We start from the raw sequence: 18145 nt of genomic DNA on the forward strand, positions 1-18145 counted from the left end.
AGGATAGTTTTCATTTGTGGGAGAAACACAGTGGCAGTCACTGATTGAATCGATCGGGAAATTTAAAATAAACATTTACTGCACTCAGTGAGTTGATAAAATATGGAGTAAGCAGCAACAAAAATTGGACAAAGTGAAAACCTTTAATGTGGACAAATACAGAAGATAAAATTGAATGGAAAGATACGCTGAGTGGTTGTTATGAGAGAGTACAATAAAAAGTCTGACAACACCAGGTTTAAGTCCAACCGATTTATTTGAGAGTAAACTCACAAGCTTTCGAGGTTTCCCTCTTTGTCAGGTGAATGGAGAGTTCTGGCCTCAGACAGAGCATATTACAGCACAGACAGTTTACAGATTACTGATACGAATGCGAATCTTTACACCTAACCTGCTGTTCAAGTCTGAAAGTGGCCGACAATGTGAGTGGAAGGAGCACCGAGCACAGTAATCAGTAATCTGTAAACTGTCTGTGCTGTTATATGCTCTGTCTGAGGCCAGAACTCTCCATTCACCTGACGAAGAGGGGAACCTCGAAAGCTTGTGAGTTTACTATCAAATAAATCGGTTGGACTTAAACCTGGTGTTGTCAGACTTCTTACTGTGTTTACCCCAGTCCAATGCCGGTATCTCCACATCAGGAGTACAGTAAGACAGGGGTCATTTTAAATATGACCATCAGTAGTCATTATTTGAATTGATTGGCATTTTTTGCTGTGTTGTGAGTGTAAAACAGGCCTGTAAACCACAGCCAACCTCCATCTTCATGTTGAATATGATTCCTCTCAAAGGTGAGAATGAAATTTCTCCTAAAACTTTGACCTGAGTCGCTATAGCGGAGTTCAGGCAAAATGCAGCAAATAAGATGGGCCTATGTCAAAACAAAGTATCAGAAATCTGATTGAAAAATAGTACCTTTCACACTGAATGTTTGTTCCTTTATAAATTAAATTCATCTACTGGAAAACTAGCTCTGAGCTGTGGTCATTTGAATTGATTGTTAATTAGTTGAATAATTCGTTTCAGTAGACATTTCACTGCTCTTTTGAACTCCTCCCGGAACTTGGACTGAGTCACCCCATATATAAATGTGTTTGTACAACAATTTAGAATCTGCAGCATAAAACCAAATTCTTTAAACATATATACAGTATCAATGTAGTGTCTGGGATTTATTCCTGTTATGATGTAATATAAAAAATGTGTAACATAGACAATCCACAACAATATGAAGCTACCAGATATGGCAAAAAGTAAAATCACAGACTTCCTTCTGCTCTCCACCTCTGGGTCATGGTAATTCTCACCCTTGTCCTGACCCCGCAGTCCTTTACGGACTCGACTGGCCAGTAAAATATGTCTGACTGTCAGGCTGTTGAGTAGCAGAATTAAAATGAATGGGAGCAATGGATTTAAAGCTGTGTCAAACCAGTCAAATACCATCCATCCAGGCTCAGTGTAACAGTTTGGCTTTATCTTGCAGAACCACGGGACTCTGTCGATTATTGCTTCAGGTTCAAATAAGAAGTAGACGGGAATGTTTTTTAAACAGAGCAGGATCCCTGTTGCTGCTAGAACCACAGTTGCAGTTTTCTCATTGCAGTATTTCATTTTCAGCCTCTGGCAACAAATAGCTACGAACCGATCAATGGTGAAAGTGACTGTGAACAAGACAGAAGAGTCTGTAGACGCACGAGTGAGAACCGTCAACACTGCACAAACATAGGTAATATTCAGCAACCATCCCGGGGTGTAGTAAACATTGATTCATTTCATCAGGACTTCAAAAACAATGACCAGTAGATCTGCCACTGCCATGGCCACCAGGTAGCGAGTGGTGCAGTTGGAGAGGCCACACTTACCACGGGAAAAAATTACGATTGTCATTAAATTAACTGTAAAAACAAGAAGGGGAAACAAAAAGTAAATAACTGATATATAACTCAGCATGTCTGAGAACTGAATGATAGACAATGATATTCTGCTAAATAAAATCATAAATTGCCAGTAGATCTGGCAAACTCGGTGGAGAGAGAAACAAAGTTAACATTCTGATTAGGAAGTTCGATTAAAGAATCGTACAATCGTTAAACGGTAACCCTCTCTGCAGCTCCACAGATGTTGCCAGACTTATATCATTCCAGCATTTTCTGTGAATTGGGATTTGCAGTATCTTCAATACTTTGGTTGTTTTTAATGACTTTATGCTTGCGACCAGCAGGATCCTATTCGCTTTACTCAGGGAGGTGGTGAGGGTGGAGTGGAGGTGGGGCATCTGGTTGATTGGTCTCGGAAATATGTAGGGTCTGACTGCCTTATGCCGTAATACTCTTGGATATCTGCTCCTGATCATGACGTCAATTGGAAGGACAGTATGCACTATCTGTGACAGTAAGGCCACTGTGGAAAGTGTAATATTTGGTATGAAGAAGTGGAAGGAATCTATGGAATCTATGGAAGGAATCTAGACTGCCAAATGATAATCAGATAAATTAATCAAACAACCTCAAAACATGCAATGTGATGGGAAATAATTGGTTCAGTTATAAAAAAACGGATAAAGCATTGATTCAGCTGAAAACCATCACTTCAGAGAAAAAAAAAATTAAAAAATGCACCATCAAACCATTATAAATATTTATGGAGGAGCCAATAATATTAAGGAGCAACAAGGCTCTCATGTATTGAAAATGGGAGTGTAATTAACTAAAGGACAATTAGCAACAAAAAGGTAACAAAGAACAAAGAACAACACAGCACGGGAAACAGGCCCTTCAGCCCAACGAGCCCACGCCGCCATCTTAACAATGTGCTTCTCCTCCACCCTTGACCCATGTCTATGCTTATGGCACCCCCATTGGAAACCAGATTCAGGGGAGAATAATTTAGGGACAATTTGTTACACCAATCAGCCTAAGAGCTCATCTTTGGGGTGTGGGAGCAAACCGGAGCACCCGGAGGAAACTCACGCCGACACGGGGAGAATGTACAAACTCCCACAGACACCGGCCAAAATCCATGTATCTGCACAGTTCGCAGTGATAGTCACTGAGCTGTCGTGGTGCCCATCTGCTGGTCCAGTTTTAAGCAAACACAACAACGTGTGCATGCCCCCCCCACCCCCCCCGTTAGACAACAAGGTGCACCGACACACCTGTGGAGTGAAAGAGAAAAACATCAACATTTTGGAAACTTTCCTGAACTCTTTAATAGAAACACAAAGTATAATAAAGAGTAGTCAGCATGTAGTCTGAAGCAGAAAGAGATGCTGGCCAAACATTACCACATTATTAAAAAAACGTTTGATAAACACAATAAAATGGACACAATGGAGTCAGATTTACAGTAATGAATGGTGGAGCTGACTCATGGCGAATTTCTGAGCAAGGTGTGTCTGGGAACATTGATAACAAGCTGGCTACAATATCTGAAAGAAAAGAATTAAGCGTTGTATTTGGCACAGAGTCTCACTTGTGCAGTGTGGATAGACAAATATAAGATCAATTCTTGCTGATTGTGATTATCCGTGTTCTGTCTCACCACTGCACTGTTATGTCCCCACTCTGTGAATTGTTAGTAAAGTTTTCTGTTGGTGAAATGCAATCTGAAGAGAACCATCTTGTTTTATGCCCTTCTTTTCAAACATCTTTAACAAATGGTCGAAAATATTCCCCGTTGCTATCGATTTTATGCATTAAAAAAGCAGACATGTCAACACAGTTGTGATGTTAGTCATCCTAACAATTTTTACAAAGTAGAAAAGCATTGTTCTACCACTGCCAGTAACCAACATTCAGAGCAATTGTACTGTTACAGGTGCACCAAGTAACACAAGACTTCTGACATCAATGTTACCCTCTGGTTATTGATCCAAATTCTGTATAAATTTAGCGTGTAGACTCTCCCAGTCAGACATGATCGCTGCAGTTAAACTGCAGTTAGGACAATGTTCCACTGCAAGCTTAATGACATGTGATCAGTAACAACCCTCCACAAGGTTTTACGGTGCATGTTACTCTACCAAATAAACATGCCTAAGTTGTTACTCACCTCACCCAAACAAGAGCTGTTATTGTCAGTTGTTACAACAGCGCAGAAATTGCAGTTTCAGGGCATTTCGGAGTAAAATGAGTTGATACATTGACTGAATGAGAGACAATGAGCTCAGCGCTGGCCAGCATTTCATATTGTCGATAACACAGCAAAAACACAAACCAGCTCACACACAGCTTAACACAATATAAATGATGCGTTGCACTTACCGGGAACACCAGTGGCAGCAAGGATGATATACCATATTTTTCGGATTCTGTAAAATGCTTCGAGCATTTTCTCATTGAGTGATCAATCCCTTCTTGCAGCAAGCAATATCTCCCAATTAAGAATCTGACGTAAGCTTGCCAGGTTCTCAGGTTTATACAGTGTAGGGTCTCCAAAGGGAATTTGCAGTTGCCACATTGCTCATGGTAGTTTCAGTGATCTGTTTTTCATTTCTTCAAGTGCCAAACGGCTGTGCTGGTCCAAAGACCGCCAGGTTAAATCCCCATAGTGGGAGTAGAGAATCGGCTCTGAAATGGAACTGGAAAATCCTAAAATATTGGAGAATTACTTGCACATAAATCAATTAACGTTGAAAATGTGTTATCCCAATAATTAAGTAGTCGTCTTCAACAACAATTCTGTACCTCGATCTCACACTGTTTCACAATGTCCTTCTCCAAGCTGTTTTCATGACTCCAGTTTTTAGCTGGTTCTTATTGTTCCTTTCAACATTGGAACTTTTAGTAGGAATCCTTTTGTGGACTCGACTCATGAAACATTTGGCATTTTGAATGCGGGTAGGATCATTAAATTTGCTGGGCCACTCTGGGTACTGCTGGGGTGGGGAGGGGGGGCGCGCGGTGTGAACGCTGATCAGTTGTCCCCCTGAGTCACAATATAACACCCCAAAACCCCCCAGCCCTTGCACAAGATCACCCGGCTAACACAAAGGTTGAACCCCAGCTGAGTGCTACAATGCGTATCATTGCTGGAACACTCCATTCAATACCACTTTCCGACCTCCTCGTCGTGTGAAATATTACTCCTCCACAACTCCACAGACTTCCAACACCCCTCACGGATAGGAAATGTTTCCAATGCCCCCACCAGCCACCCCATTCACCCACATGATGCATGAGTCCCTTCAAGAGAAACAATGAGAAGAAAAACAATCTCCCGACACAAACTGCACTTGGAGAAATTGTTATATATTAATGTCAGGTGAGGGGAGAGTTCTGCTCACAAACAGGGCATATAAAGGCACCCACAGTTTACAGAATACTGATTAGAATGTGAGTCTTTCCAGCTAATATCAAGAATGACAACTCGATACATTTTCTTTGTGGAGATCGGGTGTCCAGATCAATGGAGTCGGCTGGAAATTTGTTTGAACGCAGTCACTCTGATCAGAGGTAACGGTCCCTCTGGATGGTTTGATTGATCCATCAGCCCATGCGAGGGGTTCAGCTCAAGGCGTGGGATACACACTCGCCTGAATATTTCACAAGTTCTTGCCCACGATATCAGTTTAGGGAATGAAAGGGAAGAGTGTCGGGGGTGCCGGGCCTTCAAGTAGCGTTGATATTAACCAACAGCAAGAATAAAGAGAGTAGGCTTGTGGCAACACAGTCATTGCTACCGTTGTTACGAGGCGAGGCACCGTTCTGAATCAAATTATGTCACTGCATCTTTGTTGCTGTTTCGCTCAAATCCTGGAGCTCGTGTAGGATCGTGAGTTACCTTTCCTGTCCAGACTGCATCTATCTGTTCAGGAATATGTCTTATCGCCACCACCTCCAGAACAAATTTATGATCAAGATTTAATTATCTCATTTCCTACTGCATCCTTTCCATGTGCTCAGAAGAACAACTGCCCGCTGACGATTGTATACTTCAAGTGTCTGTGTGTACATCTTGTCAAAAAATGTACACCCAGATTTTCAAGATATTTAATGAATTCCTCTGCTGGTATTTGGACAGCCATTATTGAAGAGTTTCTGCCTTCTCCGGACAGACAGCGAGTGCACTCTTGTTTCCGATGCGAGGAGAGCTCATTGCTCACACATTGCTAAAAGAATGTCAGGCAGGGTAGCATCTGAAGACAGGGCAGTTCCCATGCGAAGGAAAGTAAGAAGCAAAACGGGCAGTGGCTTCAGTTAGAAACGTTTCACAGTAATGCAGTCTAAAGGGCGGAGATAAATTGTGTGAGAGGATGATAAGGAAGAACAGGGAGGAAAGAGGACAGAAACAGTGAGATAGAGGAGCCAAGAGAGGTAGAACAGTAAAAAACATGGGTATCAGAACGAGACAGAGGGAGAGACGAAGGACGATAGAGCGAACTATCATAGGTCTGGCCCAAAAGTTAACATTCTAAATTTGGGAAAGGCCAATGTTGACGGTGTAAGGCAGGAACTGTCAAAAAGTTAACTGATGGCGTCCGTGGGAAGACACAGTGACTTCTGCTAAGTGGAAGGCACTCAAAAGTGTGGGAACCAGGACTCGGGTTGAACTCGTTTCTCTTAGACTGAAGGCAGGGCTGGGAGAAGTGGGGAACATAGGGTGACTCAGGATACTGTGGCCCTGGTCAAGAAGCAGGAGGAGCTATCTGACATGTTCATCTCGGTACCAATGTACCAATGTTCATCTCTGCACCAATGTACCAATGTTCATCTCTGTACCAATGTACCAATGTTCATCTCTGTACCAATGTACCAACGTTCATCTCTGTACCAATGTACCAAACTTCCTCTCCGTACCAACGTACCAATGTTCATCTCTGTACAAATGTACCAATGTTCATCTCTGTACCAATGTACCAATGTACCAATGTTCACCTCTGTACAAATGTACCAATGTTCATCTCTGTACCAATGTACCAATGTTCACCTCTGAACCAATGTACCAATGGTTATCTCTATACCAATGGGCCAACGTTCATCTCTGTACCAATGTACCAATGCTCACCTCTGTACCAATGTACCAATGTTCACCTCTGTACCAATGTACCAATGTTCATCTCTGAACCAACGTACCAATGTTCATCTCTGTACCAATGTACCAATGTTCATCTCTGTACCAATGTACCAATATTCATCTCTGAAACAATGTACCAATGTTCATCTCTGAACCAATGCACCAATGTTCATCTCTGTACCAATGTACGAATGCTCACCTCTGTACCAATGTACCAATGTTCACCTCTGTACCAATGTACCAATGTTTATCTCTGTACCAATGTACAAATGTTCATCTCTGTACCAATGTACCAATGTTCATCTCTGTACCAATGTACCAACGTTCATCTCTGTACCAATGTACCAACCTTCATCTCCGTACCAACGTACCAAAGTTCATCTCTGTACCAATGTACCAATGTTCATCTCTGTACCAATGTACCAACGTTCATCTCTGTACCAATGTACCAATGTTGATCTCTGTTCCAATGTGCCAACGTTCATCTCTGTACCAATGTACCAATGTTCACCTGTGTACCAATGTACCAATGTTCATCTCTGTACCAATGTACCAATGTTCATCTCTGTACCAATGTACCAATGTTCACCTCTGTACCAACGTACCAATGTTCAGCTCTGTACCAATGTACCAATGTTCACCTCTGTACAACGTACCAATGTTCACCTCTGTACCAATGTACCAATGTTCATCTCTGTACCAATGTACCAATGGTCATCTCTGTACCAATGTGCCAACGTTCATCTCTGTACCAATGTACCAATGCTCACCTCTGTACCAATGTACCAATGTTCATCTCTGTACCAAAGTACCAACGTTCATCTCTGAACCAATGTACCAATGTTCATCTCTGAACCAATGTACCAATGTTCATCTCTGTACCAATGTACCAATGTTCATCTCTGTACCAATGTACCAATGTTCACCTCTGTACCAATGTACCAATGTTCATCTCTGTACCAATGTACCAATGTTCATCTCTGTACCAATGTACCAATGTTCACCTCTGTACCAATGTACCAATGTTCATCTCTGTACCAATGTACCAATGTTCACCTCTGAACCAATGTACCAATGCTCATCTCTGTACCAATGTGCCAACGTTCATCTCTGTACCAATGTACCAACGTTCACCGCTGTACCAATGTGCCAACGTTCACCTCCGTACCAACGTACCAATGTTCATCTCTGTACCAATGTACCAACGTTCATCTCTGTACCAATGTACCAATGTTCATCTCTGTACCAATGTACCAACGTTCATCTCTGTACCAATGTACCAATGTTGATCTCTGTTCCAATGTGCCAACGTTCATCTCTGTACCAATGTACCAATGTTCACCTGTGTACCAATGTACCAATGTTCATCTCTGTACCAATGTACCAATGTTCATCTCTGTACCAATGTACCAATGTTCACCTCTGTACCAATGTACCAATGATCATCTCCCTACCAATGTGCCAACGTTCATCTCTGTACCAATGTACCAATGTTCATCTCTGTACCAATGTACCAATGTTCACCTCTGTACCAATGTACCAATGTTCATCTCTGTACCAATGTACCAATGTTCACCTCTGTACCAATGTACCAATGTTCACCTCTGTACCAATGTACCAATTTTCATCTCTGTACCAATGTACCAGTGTTCATCTCTGTACCAATGTACCAACGTTCATCTCTGTACCAATGTACCAATGTTCATCTCTGTACCAATGTACCAATGTTCATCTCTGTACCAATGTACCAATGTTCATCTCTGTAACCCACACACCATGAGTCACACAGGGAGGCAATTACTATTGTTCGCGCTAAACTATTAATCCAGAAACTCCGCGAATGATTTGGGAACCTGGGTTCGAATCTCGCCACAGCAAGTGGTGGAATTTGAATACAATAGAAAAAAAATCAGAATCTCCTGATGCCGGTGAAACCATTGCCTATTGTCAGAAAAAAAAACATCTGGTTGATTAATGTCCTTTACGGAAGGAAACCTGCCGTTGTTTGCATGTTCTGGCTGTCACGTGACTCCAGAGTCACAGCAATGTGGCTGACTCTGAAATGTCCCCGGGCAACTCGGGACGGACAGTAAATACTGCCGGCCACGGGCATCCATGTCCCATAAACAAACCAAAAAAAAACCTTGGTAGCAGCATAGAATTGCAAATTGAGCTAAGTTTTGGACAGTGGGAGGGAAAAGGAAACGCGGAAGAAATTCCATGAAGGCGCGGGTGAAAAGTGCAAACTCCACACAGGCCGTCCCTTGAGGCCGGAACTGAACAGGGTCCCTGGCGCTGTGAGGCAGCAGAGCTCACCCACTGTGCCAACGTGTCACCCATGATCAGATCCAATAGCCTGACTGCACCTCCCCTGATATCTCCAGCCCCGTGAACTCTATCCTATTCCTTCTTGAAATCACATCATTTTTGGTCTCAACAATCTTCTGTGGAAGTGAACTCCGCCCTTCGTAATGGAGACTTGTTGGCAGGATCTGTTGCTGCGGCTCCTTCCATTCACAGTTCACAATCCGCATCTCCGATGCCACATTTCCACATGAGGAATGAATGAAAATATGTCATTCAGCCAGCTCTGAAAATGGCCACAAATTCATCACACATCCCTGAGACATATCACACAAAAGAGACTGTACCTGAGAGCAAGGACGGCGGATGTGAGCCACATCTCAGCGAGTCTCTCTTTCTTTTCTTAAGCAAACAGTTAAGAAAGGACATTGATCAGAATCGTCAATGTTTGTCGCTTGCTGAGTCGGCTTGTCAGGGTGTCTACATCTCAACTTGCCTCTGTGCTCGACAGATAATAGACAAATAGCAGAGTTCCATTGGAGAGGAGCTGTAGATTTAACAGGCTGTACAGAAATTAAAATAGATCTGGTATATCAGAAAGAATTGAGACCGTTTGGCCAATGTAGCAGTTTGAGAGTTGTGTTGATCGGAGGCTGTATCAGTTTGAGGTTTAATATTGGTTTATAGAACAGTTTGAGGGGTTAAGTTTATTGGACGTTCTGGATCGGTTTGTGGGGTTATAGAGAACGGAATCTGTTTCAGTTTGAGGGGTTTATATTTTTGATGAGTCTGTATCTGTTGGGGATGGGTCATTTCACAAAGGTTATAAATCACCCAACTGTGGCCCGGATTCACACGCAGGTAAGGGGGGGTGGGGGACAAATGTTAAAGGATATCAGTCAACCAGAGGATTTGTGTGACAATTACTGATAACCTCATAGTCCTCATTACACATTTCATTCCCCTTTTTTTTTGTTGAGTTCAAATTTGCCAATGTGCTGTCTTTGGGTTCGAACACTGGGTCTCTGGATTCCTTGTCCTTTGGCAACATGATCAGCCTGTGTTGAATCGAGTTGTGTTATCGATCGATTCCACCTTGTTTTCCGTGTCTCTTTAGTTTGAGCTGCTTAACCGGATATAACACTGTAAGAACATAAGAACATAAGAAATAGGAGCAGGAGTAGGCCATCTGGCCCTTCGAGCCTGCCCCGCCATTCAATAAGATCATGGCTGATCTGTCGTGGCTCAGTTCCACTTTCCCGCCCTCTCCCCATAACCCTTAATCCCCTCTCTTATCAAAAACCCATCAACCCGCTTCTTAAAAATATTTAGCGAGGCAGCCTCCACCACTTCAACGGGCAGAGAATTCCAGAGATTCACCACCCTTTGAGTGAAGAAGTTCCTCCTCAACTCCGTTCTGAACCGCCCCCCCTTTATCTTGAGGCTGTGCCCCCTAGTCCTACTGTCTTTTTTGAGCGGGAAGAGTCTTTCCACCTCTATCCTATCCATCCCATTCATCATCTTATACGTCTCAATGAGATCTCCCCTCATTCTTCTAAACTCTAACGAGTACAAGCCTAGTTTATTCAGCCTCTCCTCATAGCTCAACCCCCTCAACTCCGGTATCAGCCTAGTAAACCTCCTCTGCACTCCCTCCAAGGCCAAAATATCCTTGCGCAGGTGCGGCGCCCAAAACTGCACACAGTACTCCAGCTGCGGCCTCACCAATGCCCTATACAGCTGCAGCAAGACCTCCCTACTTTTATATTCAATCCCCCTCGCTATGAAGGCCAGCATCCCATTCGCCTTCCTGACCACCTGCTGCACCTGCAGGCTGGGTTTTTGCGACTCATGCACAAGGACCCCGAGGTCCCTCTGCACCGTCGCCTGCTGCAGTTTTTCGCCCCGTAAGTAATAGTCCTTCCGACCATTCTTCCTACCAAAGTGGACCACCTCACACTTGCCCACACTGTCCCGGTTTCCGTTGTATTAATGACAGGCGCTTTCTGGTTGAACAAGATTGTGCAGAATCACATCAAAGAACAACACAGCCCAACGAGCCCGCGCCCCCATTTTAACATTATGAGTCCCCCCTCCAACCTTGCTGATGCTTATGGCCATCCACATTGAGGGGAGACTAATTTAGGGACAATTTGTTACACCAATCAGCCTAAGAGCACATCTTTGGGGTGTGGGAGGAAACCGGAGCACCCGAAGAAAACCCACGCAGACATGGGGAGAATGCGCAAACTCCCACAGACACCGGCCCAAATCCATGTATCTGCACAGCAAACAGTGATCGTCACTGAGCTGTCGTGTTGCCCGTCAGATGGCCCGGTTTAAGCGCACACTAACGACGTGAAGCGCTAGGGTACTCTCGAAACAACCAAGAGAAGCCCCTGTACGACCCATCGCGTGTATGTGTGGACATCAATCAGTCCAGTAAACTGTCCACAGTTAAAGGGAGTAGCCACATCACAGTGTACAGAATGACATGGTTAAGATCGAACCTCTGATATGTTGAAGTATATCACTGAATGAAAATCAGCACCGGAGAGAAGAATAACAAAAGAACAAAGAACAACACAGCACGGGAAACAGGCCCTTCGGCCCAATGAGCCCACGCCGCCATCTTAACAATGTGTTTTTCCTCCTCCACCCTTGACCCGTGTCTATGTTTATGGGACCCCCATTGGAAACCAGATTAAGGAGAGAATAATTTAGGGACAATTTGTTCCACCAATCAGCCTCAGAGCACATCTTTAGGGTGTGGGAGGAAACCGGAGCACCCGGAGAAAACCCACGCAAGCACGGGGAGAATGCGCAAACTCCCACAGACGCCGGCCCAAATCCATGTGTCTGCACAGCAAACAGTGATAGTCACTGAGCTGTCGTGGTGCCCATCTGCCGGTCCAGTTTGTTAGAGAACATAGATTCCATTCCCAACACTGCATTAAATTGCCCAGTCACCCATTTCAATCTCTAAAGAAACTTTCCTGTGTCACTAACTCGACGTGGCAGTATTTTTTTCTTCATATTAAAAACAAGTGAGAATGTCGCAATCTCCGAGTCCCGCTTGGGGAGATGGGACTTGCAATAAATTGAAGGCTTTGCGAATTAATTCCCTGACACGTGAAGACCGAGAGATTGTCTGCAACACCACACAGCCCAGAAATGATGGAAACATTTTATATCCTCAAGAAAATCTATTGCCCAATCCTGGCCATCATTGGGATACCGGGTGAGTGACTGCAACTATTCAAGGTGTGGAATCCTCCGTGTGTGTGTGAACTGATCTTCAGTTTTGTTCAGTGAATGTTACATATTGTTCCGTAAGAAATAGGAGCAGGAGTCGGCCATCTAGCCCCTCGAGCCTGCCCCGCCATTCAATAAGATCATGGCTGATCTGAAGAGGATCAGTTCCACTTTCCCGCTTTCTCCCCTTAATTCCCCTGTCTATCAGAAACCTATCTACCCGTGACTTCAATATATTCAGCGAGGCAGCCTCCACCACTTCAATGGGCAGAGAGTTCCAGAGATTCACCACCCTTTGAGTGAAGAAGTTCCAGAGGTATCTCTTACAGAAACACCAGATCAGAGGTATACTTTCCTGTGTTAAATTTGTCACGTAAAACTGAGGAAGAGGTTTTTATATCACAGAGTGAACGATGGGGAAATAATAACGTGATTAATGTCTCAGTGACTGACTAAATGTGGTTCATCTCTCATAGAACATTACAGCGCAGTACAGGCCCTTCGGCCCTCGATGTTGCGCCGACCAGTGGAACCAATCTAATGACCCTCTAACCTAAACTATTCCAATATTATCCACATGCCTATCCACTGACCATCTGATCACCCTTAAAGTTGGCGAGTCCACAACTGCTGCAGGCAGGGCATTCCACACCCTTACTACCCTCTGAGTAAAGAACCTACCTCTGACATCCATCCTATTATTACCACCCCTCAATTTAAAGCTATGTCCCCTCGTGTTAGCCATCACCATCCGAGGAAAAAGGCTCTCACCCGATCGAGCCCTCTGATCATCTTGTATGCCTCAATCAGGTCACCTCATAACCTTCTTCTCTCCAATGAAAATAACCTGAAGTCCCTCAGCCTTTCCTCATAAGACCTTCCCACCATACCAGGCAACATCCTGGTAAACCTCCTCTGCACCCTTTCCAATGCCTCCACATCTTTCTTATAATGCGGCGACCCAGAACTGTACGCAATACTCCTAGTGCGGCCGCACCAGAGTTTTGTACAGTTGTAACATGACCTCACGGCTCAGAAATTCAATCCCTCTCCCAATAAAAGCCAAAAGCTCAGTTTTGATCTCCCAAAGTTTTTGCAGAATCGCTCATTCTCCATTACATCGTCATCATTTCTCTGTAACGTGCGGAATATACAATAATGTGCTGAAGTATTTCTACAAAGACAGGGCAACATCAAAGCTTTGACTAATGATTTGGAATGTTCAGAAGGTCAGTCAAAGAGAAGAAAATAGATGCAGATAGTTTCTTTAAATATATAAACTACAATCTTTACTTAAATTAATTCAGAATATCCTGATTAATGAGGATGAAGGGAAAAGGAACAGACAACGATTCAATATTCATGATTGGATCTGCCAATGAGGAATGGACCACAATGGGTATGAACTCAATGGGCTGTAGGGCCTCTTTCTGCACTGTAGGCTTCTATCATTCTATCAACTGAGGGATCCTTGAGTCCTCGCTGACTGTAACATAGCAGGTTTCAAGGTGATGAGTGAAAGGGTTTCCACCCGCTTACAAAACAAAAACTGGAGATGCAGAGGGAGGAGAAAGAAAAAAGTCATAAAAGGGCTTGGGAAAACGAGATGGGTGGCATGATGGGCGCACCGTGACATAAACCAACAATGGTGAGTATTTCAAACCACCTCCATCAACATATTCCATTGAAATGAAACAATTACCAAACATCCAGAAATGAATGAAAATGGAAGGAGAGAGTTGAGGGGAAAGTAATATTCTACCTGGGGGTACACACTAAACAAAAATACAAAAGAAAGAGCAGAGATGCCAAGAAAAAAAAAGATTGCCGAGCGCAACTATGAACTCCAATGATCAAAGAATAGAAACGCATTAATATATTCTACAAGAAGGGCAAAGAAATTCCATGTCTGGATGGAAAATAAGGGATAATCAGGAGATAACTCTGGAGACATGATCTGAACATTGAATAATTGCTACATTATTCTGAATCAGTTCAGGCAAAAAAAACAGATTATCATAGCTTTAGATAAATAGTGGCGATCCCTGCATTTATGATGAACAGAAATGTATTCAATATATCTCACTATCTGTCAATATTTTTGTTCTGTATAACTCCTAATGTTGTCTTTGCAGTGTGTGTGTGTGTGTGTGTGTGTGGATAATTCTATCTTCCAATCTTACTCATGTTCTATGCTTAGTATCGTTGCTGGAACGTTAATGGCTGTGGGTGGGAGTAGGGGGAGACTGTGCAAATCTAACCCCCAGCCTATCACAATCAACCGCATTAATGTGAGTGTCCCAGCCCTGGGAGGGCACTTGGCACCCGGCTGCAGAAGCCGCCCACACCCTAACACCGTCACCCAGACTAATCGGAAACCTCAGGCCCGGGGAGGACACCTGGAACACAGCTGCCAATCCAGACCGCACCCTAACACTGTCATCCACCCAAATCCATAACCTCAAGTCCATGGGAGACACCTGGAGCCCGGCCGACCCACTCAAAAGTGACCCCCTGTCCACCCGCCATGCTCCCCTAGCGCTCGACACTGACACTCCACCCTGACAAAGGCACTTCTCCCACCAGACACATTCTCAAATCGCGCTGCTAGGCCTGCAGAGACTGGGCGGAGAAGTGGCAGATGGACGTCAACGTGGATAAATGTGTAGTGGCCCATTTTGGCAGGACCAATGGGATGCAGGAATACAATATCAAGGGTAGGAGTCTTAGCTGGGTTGAAGAGCAGAAGGTTCTTGGGGTCCGGGTCCAGAGGACTCTTAAATCGGCCTCGCAGGTGGAGGATGTGGTCAAGAAAGCATATGGTGTACTGGCCTTCATTAATCGAGGGATTGAGTTTAGGAGTCGGGAGATAATGCTGCAACTTTATAAGACCCTTGTCAGGCCCCACTTGGAGTACTGTGCTCAGTTCTGGTTGCCTCATTACAGGAAGGGTGTGGAAGCTATTGAGAGGGTGCAGAGGAGATTTACAAGGATGTTGCCTGTATTGGGAGGCATGCCTTATGAAGATAGGTTGAGGGAGCTCGGTCTCTTCTCCCTGGAGAGACGAAGGTTGAGAGGCGACCTGATAGAGGTTTATAAAATGTTGAGAGGTATAGATAGGGTGGATTCTCAGAGGCTGAAATGGTCGCTACGAGAGGACACAGGTTTAAGGTGCTGGGGAGTAGGTAGAGAGGAGATGTTAGGGGTAAGTGTTTCACTCAGAGGGTGGTGAGTGAATGGAATCGGCTGCCGTCTGTGGTGGTGGAGGCGAACTCACTGGGGTCTTTTAAAAGACTTCTGGATGAGTATATGGGATCTAATGGGATTGGGAGTTACAGATAGGTCTATGGATTGGTAGGTATGGATATGATCGACGCAACTTGTGGGCCGAGGGGCCTGTTTGTGCTGTAGTGTTCTATGTTCTACATGGAGTGGTGAGTATGGGGGAGAGGGGCTGAGGGGATGGGTGGGGATTGCAGACGGGTTAAGGATGTGGGTTGATTTTTATTTCCTGAACAGCCTCAATAAGTGGCTGAAGGCTGGGCCTTGCGAAATGGGTCAGACACGGGCAGCATGAAGGGTGAATGGGAAAGGATAAACAGGGCGCGAACAAAGACTCGGAACAGGCTGTTTGTCTTGCAGGGATTAGTGGGGTGACTGAACCAGTGACCATTTTAACACTGTGGCTTCAAATTGTCCGAATATTTGTCATAAAATCTTATTCCGACAGTCACCTTCATTCTCACTTTTCGTTTTCTCCGACAGTTAACTTTGTGGCGATTGCGATCCTATCCCGGGGAAAGTCCGGCCTCTCTCATTGCACCACCTGCTACCTGGTGGCGATGGCAATAAGCGATCTACTTGTCATCATTATCGAGGTGATCCTCAGTCGAATCAACTATTACTACTTCCCGGGATCTTACCTGAACATCACATACCTGTGTAGTATTATCAGCGTTCTGGTTCGCGCGACGGCAAACTGTTCCGTCTGGTTCACCGTCACTTTCTCCTTTGATCGATTTGTGGCCATTTGCTGCCGGAACCTGAAAAGGAAATATTGCAGCCAGAAAACCGCGGCTATTGTTCTAGCAACAACTGCCGTTTTACTCTGCTTCAAAAATGTCCCTTTATACTTCATATATAAACCTCAGTTGGTAGTCAACAACATACCGTGGTTTTGTGTTCCGAAGCCATACATTTTCACTGATCCCTTTTGGGTGGCTCTTGGCTGGTTTGATAAGCTTGTAACTCCATTGCTCCCATTCACTTTAATTCTGTTGATCAACGCCCTGACCGTCAGGTTCATTTTAGTGGCCAGCCGAGTCCGCAAGGGACTGAGGGGTCAGAACAAGGGAGGTCATCAGTCTGACCCGGAGCTGGAGAGCAGAAGAAAGTCTGTGATCTTACTCTTCAGCATATCTGGCAGCTTCATTCTTTTGTGGCTAGTTTTTGTGATGGAATTTTTATATTATAGTATTACAGGACGATATTCTGAAAGTTACAATGACTCTGAATACATCTTTCAGCAAGTCGGATATATGCTGCTCAATTTAAATTGTTGCACAAACACATTTATTTACGGGGCGACTCAGTCCAGGTTCAGAGAACAGTTCAAGATTGCGATGAAATATCCAGTTATGTCAATTCTTGCCTTGATTAATAAAAACAACTGAGAGAAACATCAAGAGAGTTCTCAGCCTTTCCAAAACCGTGAAAGCAATGTTAGTCTGAAGGCTTTATTGGAATAGTCCAAGGCTGATATACCTGTTTTCTGTATATTCATATATCCGTTTGTACTATGATAATAAAATGGTGTGTTACTAATTGCACTCTGAAGCATATTTAAATGGCGAAACAAGTGGACAATAAAGGGATATGAGATCGCTTTGGCGGGTAATGTGCAGGAGAATCCAAAGGGATTCTACAAGAATATTCGGGACAATGATGACAACTGTGACAGAAGAGAACCGCTTAAATATCAATGAGGTGGGCTATGTGCGCAGCCATAGGAACTGGGTGAGTTCCCCACAAATATTTCTCGTCTGTATTTCCCTTGGAGAAAGACATTAGGAGTGAGGAAATTGGGGGAAGCAAATAGTGATGTATTAAAAAGTGTCCACATTGATGAAGAGGAATTAGTGGGGGTCTTTAAATGTACAAATATGGATAAATCCCAGGGATGTGATCAAGTGTATCCCCAGGCATTGTGGGAAAAGAGGGAAAGGAGGAAATTGCAGGGACAATCGCGGAGACATTTGTATCAACAGCAGCCAGGAGCAAGGTGCTGGGAATTAGGAGGTAGATAAATGTTGTGCTGTTATTTCAGACAGGTGGCAGGAAAAGCTTGGGAACTACAGAACGGTGAACCTAATATCACTGGTGGGTGAGCTGTTGGATGGAGCTGTGAATGATAGGATCTGCATGCATTTGGAAAGTCGGAAACTGATTCCAGATCGCAGGGTTTGCTCTGTGGGAACTCACGCCTTGATCTTTTTGTGCTCGTTAGAAAGGGCACCTTTCCTTGTTGAGGATTCTGTCCTCTCCAAACACCAGGACCATGTTGAGATGTGTT

The 18145-nt window shown here is 44.1% G+C and overlaps 1 protein-coding gene across 1 annotated transcript; it reads left to right on the forward strand.

The window, feature by feature from the left end:
- The first annotated feature begins 5359 nt into the window (after positions 1 to 5359).
- Positions 5360 to 17246, forward strand: LOC145337721 (putative G-protein coupled receptor 139). Its single transcript, XM_080182561.1, has 2 exons — positions 5360 to 5453; positions 16339 to 17246. The coding sequence occupies exons 1-2, from the start codon at positions 5360 to 5362 to the stop codon at positions 17244 to 17246; spliced, it is 1002 nt and encodes a 333-aa protein (XP_080038687.1).
- Positions 17247 to 18145: the final 899 nt, after the last annotated feature.

This window comes from Carcharhinus amblyrhynchos, unplaced genomic scaffold (assembly GCF_965287045.1).
Source record: "Carcharhinus amblyrhynchos unplaced genomic scaffold, sCarAmb.v2.hapA scaffold_66, whole genome shotgun sequence".
In the NCBI taxonomy this organism is placed as follows: Eukaryota; Metazoa; Chordata; class Chondrichthyes; order Carcharhiniformes; family Carcharhinidae; genus Carcharhinus; species Carcharhinus amblyrhynchos.

Coding starts and splice junctions, on each gene's coding strand:
- LOC145337721 (XM_080182561.1), top strand. CDS start 5,360: ATGACAACTCGATACATTTTCTTTGTGGAGATCGGGTGTCCAGATCAA. Junction 5,454..16,338: donor CGCAGTCACTCTGATCAGAG/GTAACGGTCCCT, acceptor TTTCTCCGACAG/TTAACTTTGTGGCGATTGCG.